At 67.0% G+C, this 9,372-nt stretch overlaps 4 protein-coding genes across 4 annotated transcripts in view; 3 read left to right on the top strand and 1 right to left on the bottom strand.

Annotated features, from left to right (window-relative positions):
• PFL1_05864 (uncharacterized protein) overlaps positions 1-4,175 on the top strand; it is a gene marked incomplete at both ends in the record, with an annotated part of 13,191 nt that extends 9,016 nt beyond the window's left edge. The window contains 2 exons of the mRNA XM_007883400.1: positions 109-2,586; positions 2,797-4,175. Coding sequence (XP_007881591.1) covers positions 109-2,586; positions 2,797-4,175 — 3,857 coding nt within the window. The remainder of the gene's footprint in view (positions 1-108; positions 2,587-2,796) is intronic.
• Positions 4,176-4,823: 648 nt separating this feature from the next.
• Positions 4,824-6,472, top strand: PFL1_05863 (uncharacterized protein; the record flags this gene model as incomplete). The annotated part of the gene is made up of 5 exons (XM_007883399.1): positions 4,824-5,031; positions 5,133-5,205; positions 5,308-5,604; positions 5,732-6,089; positions 6,209-6,472. The coding sequence occupies 5 exons, from the start codon at positions 4,824-4,826 to the stop codon at positions 6,470-6,472; spliced, it is 1,200 nt and encodes a 399-aa protein (XP_007881590.1).
• A 201-nt stretch (positions 6,473-6,673) lies between these two features.
• Positions 6,674-8,698, bottom strand: PFL1_05862 (uncharacterized protein; the record flags this gene model as incomplete). Its single annotated transcript, XM_007883398.1, has 1 exon — positions 6,674-8,698. The coding sequence occupies one exon, from the start codon at positions 8,696-8,698 to the stop codon at positions 6,674-6,676; it is 2,025 nt and encodes a 674-aa protein (XP_007881589.1).
• A 409-nt stretch (positions 8,699-9,107) lies between these two features.
• Positions 9,108-9,372, top strand: part of PFL1_05861 (uncharacterized protein) — a gene marked incomplete at both ends in the record, with an annotated part of 1,244 nt that continues 979 nt past the window's right edge. The window contains one exon of the mRNA XM_007883397.1: positions 9,108-9,185. Within this exon, the coding sequence (XP_007881588.1) occupies positions 9,108-9,185 (78 nt within the window). The remainder of the gene's footprint in view (positions 9,186-9,372) is intronic.

The following is a 9,372-nucleotide window of genomic DNA, read 5'->3' as shown; positions in this document are numbered from 1 at the left end:
GCACCAGTGCCGAGGCCGGCAACAGCGCCGCGGCCGGGACTGCTAGCGCGACGAGTGCCAACGCCGCGGCCAGTCGCCCTCGCGCTGTGGCCAGCATTAGCGCGACAGCCTCATCCAGCACGCCCGGAAGCGTGGCTCTCGCTCGCGCGCGTGCGCAGGTCATTCCCGGCGCCAGCCGACGAGAGGCCAAGCCCGGCAACCCCACAGACGATGTCGCCTCTACGGCTGTCGCCACGGTCATCGATCTCACCCGTGACAGCCAGACCGACGCAGAGCTGGGCAGCAACCGCGCTGATGCCGGCGCCGTTATCGACCTCACCAACGACAGCGAGACCGAGGCTGAGGTCGACGTCGGTGCATTCTTCGCCACGGCCGCGGACATGGACGTCGATGGCGATGACGTCGAGATCAAGTCTGAGCCTGATGTCGGCGCCTTTTTCGCCGCCGCCACTGCCGACGACAGCGAGACCGAGACCGAGCCCGATGTCGCCGCCTTCTTCGCCGCAGCCACCGCCGATCCGGCCCACGTCGGTGGAACTGCGGCTGAGACCCACGTCGAGACTACCTCGGTCGCAGCCAATGTCGTCAGCATCGACGACGATAGCGAGACCGAGCTCGAGCCCGACGTCGGCGCCTTCTTTGCAGCCGCCACCACTGGCGACGACAGCGAGGCAGCCAGGGTCGACTCTGTTATGGCCGTCGACGATGACAGCGAGACCGAGATCGAGCCCGACGCCCCTGGCGTCGACATCGACAGCAGCGAAACCGAGGCCGAGCCCGAAGGCCGTGTCCCAGTGCCCCCCGCCGACCTGCCCGCCGTCCACCACAACAGCGACGACGACAGCAGCTTCGTCGACGCCGACCCCGGTTTGGACACCAGCAGCGAGTGGAGCAGCGATGGCAGTAGCATGGACGTTCCCATGGCCGACGCCGTGCCGGACGACTTTGACGACTTCCTCTACCGCGGACGATCCTGCGAGAGCATCAAGCACATCGTGCACCCCGGCAACTACTTCAACGCCCATCCGGACGGAGCGCGCAAGGCGATCGACTACCCTGGCACGCCGCGTGGCTTCCAAGCCAAGCCCGGCGACTGGGCCTGCAAGGCCGATGTGCTTCGCACCCTGGCACAGTCTAACGACAAGGACCTGCGCCAGGACCACATCCACGACGTCGACATCGACGTCCCCACCGTCCGCGTGCCCGGCGGTACCAGCCACGTCATGCAGTACAGCGAGGTCCTGGGCAGGGACACCGAGCTGTTCGAGGTCGCGGGCGTCCGCGTGTACCACGCGCGCGACCTGTTCGGGGCGGACGCCAAGAATTTCTTCTACACGGCCCCATCTGCAGGTGCTTTCGTCGCCTATCGCTCCACCGGCTTCAGCGCGAGGCCTAACATCCCGGCCCGGAACCTTCGCCCAACGCTCCAAACGGGTGTTTTCTTCTGGCCCGAGGAGACGGTGCGCGCCTACCTCGAGTATCGGGCGAGGCTCGACTCGGACGACCCGCCGCCTCGCAACATTACCCGACAGGTGGTCCTGCCCGCTGACCAGATCCGCGGCCTGTCACTGCACGAAGCGTGCGTCAGGTGGTGGGAGCAGCGCCCGGACGCCTTCCGCTATGGTGACGTGGTCGACGTCACAGTCGAGGCCTACATGGCCGTCGAGGCGTCGCATCCGCTCAAGACCAAGTTTGGCGGCTTCCGTGGCCAGCTCGACGGCGACCTCCGCGACCTCGTCACCGCCGCGCGCCTCACGCCCGAGATCCAGGACGCCCTCAACCTCATCGGCGGTGGCTGGTTCCTAGGCCTGTACCTCGGCGACGGGACCTACATCACCGGCACGCCTACCGTCGCCGTCGGCGGTCACGAGGACGCCATCGTCGACAAGATCAGGTCGATCTTCGAGCCCCAAGGTTTCGAGATCAGGGACATTCCGCACGCCGATCGGGACGGGCGCCTCGTCACCGTCAGCGCGATGGCCTACCGCGAGGAGCACGGCGGCAGGACCAACCCCGTCACCGACGCGCTTCGGCTGCTCGGCGCCATCGGTCTCAGGGGCAGGGGCAACAGCCGCGACAAGCACATCCACCCAGCCGTGCTGTGGGGTCCCAAGGTGCTCCGCCAACAGGTCCTCGCCGGATTGATCGACTCCGACGGCTGCCATCCTACGATCCCCGATGGTCCGGGCGACGTCTCTCGCCATGGCGTGAATCGCTGGCACTTCACACAGCACCAGGTCCACGAGCGCCTCATGAACGACACCAAGACGCTGTGCCGCTCGCTCAACCTGATCTCCGGCCACATGCCTGAGACTTGGTCGTACGACGCGGGCATCGACGCGTACTACATGACGCTGGTCCTCTCCGGCCGAGAGCAGGGTGAGGTGTCGCGCCACATCGCGCTCCCGCACAAGCGCGTCGCCGACCGATCCAGGTTCAGCATGGACGCGAAGCCGATCCGCCCAGCTGTCGACGCCTGCCCCGTTGGCGCCGGCTCCTTCGTCAAGTTCAAGGTGTCTGGGGACACGCGGCGTTTCCTGCTGAGCGACTGGACGGTGGTGCACAACTGCCTGGACTTCCCGAACCGTGAGTAGGGCGTGCTATGCTCTTGCTTGCCCGAGACCGCCGGGCTGACATTGGTCGCTTCCCTTTTTCGCCCTTGCTGCCCTTTTCTCCTCTCTGCCGCGCCGCCTCGCCGCCTCGCCCTGCGCCGTTGCCCTGCACCGCCCTCTCCGCCGTCCGCCCGCCCTTCGCCGCCGCCGCCGCCGCCGCCGCAACGCTTCCCTGCGACGCCAGTGACGATCCTCGGTTCGGAGCTGCAGATCCCGTACCAGAGCTTCCTGAAGCTGGAGAAGCTGGGCGACCGGGTGCTGTCGGCGACGGGACCGGCGATGCTGCTGTACTCGGCGTACGACGCGTGGCTGGAGACGATCTCGTCGTACACGGCGTTTTCGCGGCTGATTCTGCTGCTGCGGGCGCTGCACGTCAACCAGGAAAAGGCCAAGGTGATTCTGCGGCCGCACCCGGGCGTGGTGACGGAGCCGCACCACCTGTGGCCGACGCTGAGCGACGACGAGTGGGTCAAGGTCGAGGTGCAGTGCCGGGACCTGATCCTCGAGGATTTCGGCAAGCGCAACAACGTCAACACGAGCAGCCTGACGTCTTCCGAGATCCGCGACATTATCCTGGGCATGCAGATCCAGGAGGTGAGCGCGCAGCGGCAGGAGATGGCCGAGCTGGAAAAGAATGCCGAGGCGGCGCAGCAGGTGACGGCGACGCAGACGCGCACCGTCAACCGGCACGGCGAGGAGATTTCGACGGTGACGACGACGCAGTACGAGAACAAGGTCTTCAGCAGCAAGAGCGACTGGCGGGTGCGGGCGCTGAGCGCGACCAACCTGCCGCTGCGCTGCCAGCACCTGTACGTGTCCAACGACGAGGTGCGCGACGACGCGGGCGCGCTGACGTACGTCGTGCCCAAAAACATCCTCAAGACGTTTATCGTCAGCGCCGACCTGCGCACCCAGGTGGCGGGCCTGCTGTACGGCGCCTCGCCGCCCGACGCGCCGTCGGTCAAGGAGGTCAGGGTGATTGTGTGGGTGCCGCAGCGCGGCAGCAACAACGGCGTCGAGCTGCCCGCCGAGCTGCCGCAGCACGACTTTATGCTGCGCGACCTGGAGCCGCTCGGCTGGATCAAGACGCAGGCGGCCGACCTGCCGCACCTCTCGCCGCACGACGTGGCCATGCACGCCAAGCTCATGTCGAGCCACGCCGAGTGGGGCGCCAGCTCGATCTGCATCACGTCGGCCTTTACGCCCGGATCCGTCAGCCTGTCGGCCCACAGCCTCGCCGTGTCCGGCTTCGAGTGGGGCCGCAAGGCCGACCCGGCGGCCATTGCGGGCGGCGCCGCCGGCTTCAACGAGGGCATGTCGGAAAAGGTGCAGCTCCTCCTGTCGGACCGCATCCTCGGCACCACGCTCGTCCCCTCGGACGGCGTCTGGAACTATGGCCTGTCGCTCTCGGCCCAGTGGACGGGCGCCATCAAGTACTCGGTCGTCCTCGACCGGCCAAAGGCCTTTTGGGACGAGGCGCACCGTCCGCAGAACTTCCTCTCCTTTACCACCGCCGACGAGGGCGAGGGCGAGGGCGCCGACTGGCAGGATGCCTTTGCGTAGCGCGGCGCGGCGCCGTGTCGCTCAGCCCGTCGGGCGGTCCCAATCCAACGGTCGATCCCTCGCTGTCGATGTTCCGTCCGTCTCTCATCGCCGCTCCTCACCTCCCCCTCTCCCCCTATTCCCCTTCCCGTTTCGTTGTTCCGTCCGTTCCCCTGTACCAAAACCCAGCCCGTTCTTGTAAACGATGACGAGTTCACGCGCTCGCGATGATCCACAGATGCGATGAGATGCGATGCGATGTGGTCCGATTCCATGGCCGTCTACGCCGTATCGGGGCCCAGCTGGTTGAAGCCCGTCGATGGCGCGCGCATGTGGATCGAGGGGCACCGAGGGAAGAGGAGGAGGTGGGGCGGGTCGGGTCGCGGCCAGCCTGCCTGCCTGCGTGGGCCGTGGAAATTCGAGCTCGGGCCTCCCTAGCCTCCCCTGCTTTCGTTCTCGCGAGGCGCTGCAGCGGGCAGGCAGGCGGGAAGCGTCCCCACCTCTCGCCCTCGCCCTCGCTTCCTTCCACTCGCTTCGACCACCTTCACCCACCTCTCTCTTCCTCTCCTCCGCATCGCCACATTCCGCCAACCGCTGTGCGACACTCTCGCACGACCGACGACGACGACGACCACGCCAACCTCCATCGACGACCATCCATCGACGACCATGAGCGGCTACGAGCTCCACCAGAAGCTGCGCACCAAGACGGTGCGCCAGGTCAAAAAGAAGCAGTACGACGAGGCCATCTCGACCCTCTACCAGGGCGCCATTGATCTGCTCGACCAAAAGGAGCAGGGAAGCGCCTGCGACCTCGCCCTGTACATGATCGACGTGTACGGCTTCAAGTCGCAGCAGGTCGACTCTGAGAGCAGGGGTGAGTGCCAGCGCAGCCTTGCGTGGGGGATGTCGTCGACGTCCCGGACTCGACGCTCATGGCCACTTTGTTTCATCTTGCACCTTTACCGCGCTGGCCAGACCGCATCACCGAGATCCTCGGCAAAGCCCAACCGGACTTTTGGAGAAAGAAGGTCATCGATGCGGCGCTCAAGTGAGTCGCACGGCCCCGCTCATCCATCCCGTCAGGCGCCACCTGCTGACAGCAGCCGCTGCCTTGCTCCCTCTCCCTCTCTCTTCCCGACTCGCATCGCAGGTGGTCCGCCAAGGCGTCCGATGCACCCGCCGGCGACCCGCTGCTGCGTCTCTACATTGCCAAGATGCTGGCCAAGGAGTCGGCGTACCACCTGGCCGAGCCCCACTTCATTTCGGCCTGCATCCCGGCGCCGACGACCTACACCATCGAGAGCGCGCCCAAGGCATTTGCGCAGATGATGCTCGACTGGCTCGTCGAGCACTCCAAGGCGGCCACCGAGGTCGAGGGCGAGACGAGGGACACCAACGCAATCGAGAGGATCGAGGCGGGCCGCTTCGCTCTCCGAGGCGTCATGCCGTAAGTAGGATGCGGGCAACGTCGACTGGCCATTCGCTTGGTACAGAGGCGGGATCGCTGACCGACGCACCGCACACACCTCCTTGCCATGTCTGCCGCACTCGCCCATCTTCGGTCACCCGCGCAGTCTGCTCGCCAGCAGGGCCGTCTCACCGGCCCGCAGCTTCCTGACAGGCTACATCGAGCTGACGACGACGCGCCAAAAGTCGCTGCTGCTGCCCGTCCAGCCCAACCCGCGCCCCTATGTGCCGCCGGGAAGCAGCGGCAGCGCGGCCAAGTCGGACCTGCAGCTCTACCTCACCGCCAACGCCGACCTCAACTTTGCCCAGATGGCGCTGGCGCTCTGCATCGAGGGCGACAGGATCAAGTCGACCGGATCCGGGTCCAGGGCCGCCCCGGACTGGCTCAAGAGCGCCTGGACGGCGCTGGTGCGCCAGTACGAGCGGGAGGCTGCCGCGCTGCAGCAGGAAGAGGGCGTTCGAGAGGTGAGTCCGAGCTCGGGATCGTGTCGGTGACGCTGGTGGCCTGATGCGCTGATGCTTTGCCGATATCCTGCCTCACCCCTTCCGCCCAACTTTGCCCCGGCACCCTCGCGCGCACACAGACGATCCCGCACCTCTCGGCCATCTACTTTGACATTCAGCCGCCGCGCGCGCAGTCCAACATGCTCTCGGACATGATGGCCTCGCTCTTTGGCGGCGGCGGCCCCGCCGCTGGTGGAGCGTCGGCAGCGCGGGCAACACAGCCGGCAGCCACGAGCATCAAGCAGGCCCCGCCGCCGTCGAAACCCGCGCAGACGGCCGCGCCCGCCTCGACGTCGGCACCATCGGCGCAGGCCGATGATCTCGTCGACGATGAGATGGATTGAGATGCACAGCCTGGCCCCCGCCCAATCTAATCGCCGTTTGTTCGTTCCCGGAGACGTCGCTGCGTGATGATCAGGGCAGTGGGGAGGTGCCGTCTAGCGGCATTACTCTCACTTGGCGACGACAGGCACAGGCATGCTGATCTACAATCGACGGGCTGAGCAATCGAGGCAGATGGTACGTCGCCTCCCGTCCACGGCGGCTCAGATCAACCCCTCTGCACGCAGCATCTGGACGTAGGTGAAGGCCATCCTGCGCCCTCGCTCGACGCCGCCCCATCCCTTGTCGCTCTGCGCAGCCGAGTCCGAACCGGCCTGGAGACCCTGAAAGTGCAGACGCACGCCGTCGTCCTGCTTCGCTGGAAGGACAGCAGCAGCAGCAGCGGCGGCGGCGGCCTGCTGCTGTTGCGCTTGGGCAGTAAGAAGACCGAGCGGCTTATCGTCGTCTTCGTCCGAGTCTTCCGCGGGCACGCCGACCGTCGCTGAGCCGGGTGGCGCTCCGTTTTCGTCGTCGGTATCCATCATGTCGATCTCCGATGCCCCGTCATTGGCCAGCCCACTATCGCCCTGCTCCGCGCGCTGGGCCGAAGCAGCCGCAGCGCGATCCCGCTTCCGCTGCCGCCTCTGAGCCTCGTCCACAAGCGAACGGCGCTCTATCATGCGCCGCCATTCCGCCCCGCTGCGTGGTACCACCTCCTCCCACAGCTGGTCCGAAATGACGGGTACCGTCACCGAGCCGCTCTGCGATGCGCTGGCCGCGGACGGCCGGGCCGGATTGACGCCGCCGCCGCCCATCATACCCACGTTGGACCCGGGAAATGGCAAAGGGGCCATGCCGGCGCCCATGGCGGATCGACTGCCGTAGCCCGGCATGCCTCCCGACGCCGCGAGACCACCGCGCGCATGGACGCCACCGCCGCCGGCCGTAGACATGCTGGCGCCGCCCTGGCCGGTCCCTCCGATCGTCGACGTCGTCAGCATGCCGATGTTGGGCGGCAGGAGGGCCTGGAGAAAGTCGGTGAGCATGCCAGTCCCGGGCGTGCCGGACTCGAGCGGAAGAAACTCGGCCTCGATGACGGCGCCCGCGCTCCGACCTCCTCCGCCCACGACGCCGCCGACGCGCACGCGCCAGTTGCTGCTCTGCATGACCGAGGAATCAGCGGGACCGCCGATCGGACCGGCGGCAGCGGCGGGCATGTGGCCGATGTCGAGGACAAGCCCTTCGATGCTCACTGCTGCGCCTCGCGGGACCCAGGCTCCAGGCCCGGCGGTGCCTACGGGTGCGCCGTGGGGTGGCGGCAGGTTGAGCTTGGAGAGGAGCGCCGGCAGCGAGGCCGAGAGCACCGAGAGCGTGAGGCGGGTGTGCGAGGGCAGGCGGAACGGCGGTTTGGGGCTCGACGTGTGGCTGCCGAGGCCGGCGCGGCCTTGTGCCGAGCTGGCGGCGTCGACCATGACCACGTCGTCGTCTGCGGTGGCAGCAGCAGCAGCAGCGACAGGCTGGCCCTGATCGGGGCTGGTGATACTGACCGCAACGCTCTGAGACTGCGATGCGGGTGCGGAAGAGGCGTCCGGTGTCGGTGCAGCGGCTGAAGCGGTGGATTGCGCCGCGGCAGGGTCGGACTGGGAAGCTGATTGCGGTTGCGGCTGGGTATCTGCGGGCGCTGCGCTGTCGGCGTCGTTGATACTGGGCCCCTGATGCGTGGCTGCTGCTCCCGTTGCTGCGCTGGCGTCGTCGTGTGCGTGCTGGGCCTGTTGTGCGCGCCTTGTGGACTCTTGGCGGAGGTGCTGCCTGCGATCCTTGCGCCATGCCTTTTTCCTGACTTCCCACTCCCTCCACACCTTTGCCCTGCTCAGCTTTCCGCTGTCTTCGATCAGGACAAAGACGAGGCCGGGGTAGTCGGAGATCCAGATGTGCCACATGGTCCTGGGTTTTGTGATGGGGGTAGGGCCGCCGTCGTTTGCCGCGGCCGCTGGCGAGGCGGAGGAGGAGGACGAGGAGGCATTGGCGGCGGCGGCGGATGCGTGGTTGGCGGTGCTGCTGGTGCCACTGGCGTCGTCGTCGTCGCGAGGGTAGGCGCTGGCGGGGACGGGTACTGCGCGAAAGGATCTGATGGTGATGGTCCAGCGGGTGACGACGCGTGCGCCCGAGGCCGTCTGGATGTGGGTAAAGAGGGCGGGGATGGATTGGGCCGAGAGGTTGGGGAGGCGCGCGGTGCTCGACACGCCCATGGCGGGTGGGCAAGAGGGGGATGAGGAGAAGCAGGTGGAAGAGGAGATGCGGGCGGTCAGCTGAGGGCAAAGGGCGATGCGATGGTGGTTGGTGTGTTGGATGGGTCGGGGTTGAGACGGAGGCGGCAAAGAAGAAAGGTCAAAGGTGGAGGCCCACCGGCCGTCGGCGACGGAAGATGTCGACAGAGAGAGACACACACCCACCGCTCACCGCACGGCTCACCCGACCAAAGGGCAGCGGCCTCGGCCTCGGCAACCGTCGGTTCAAGCTGCTCCGGCAGCGGCAGCTACAGTGTGTAGTATGTACCCTCGCCTCGAGCTTTGGTTGGCGAGCAAACGCAACTCTTCACTGACCACCACCATCCCCGCGTCCGTCTACGCCCCTCACACCATCCTCCACCTCGTCAACATGGCCGCCCAGACCGACTCGCCCAGCTACAGCGTACGACCCGCCACGGTCAACGACGTCGCCGCCATCCTCGACTTTGTGCGTCAACCCTGGCACGAATGACTGACCATCGACTGCTCAATGAACCCGCCCACTGACCCAACGGCCGACATTGATCCCGCCCCCCCCCCCCNCCCCNCCTCNCNCACGCNCNCTACGACGATCGACCGACCGTACGACGTACGACGCGACGAGACGACGACCGTGCCGTCGCGTCGCGTCGTCG

This window comes from Pseudozyma flocculosa (genome assembly GCF_000417875.1).
Source record: "Pseudozyma flocculosa PF-1 unplaced genomic scaffold scaffold00022, whole genome shotgun sequence".
NCBI lineage: Eukaryota > Fungi > Basidiomycota > Ustilaginomycetes > Ustilaginales > Ustilaginaceae > Pseudozyma > Pseudozyma flocculosa.
Note: the sequence above shows the minus strand (reverse complement) of the source record. Positions and strands in the feature narration are given on the sequence as shown.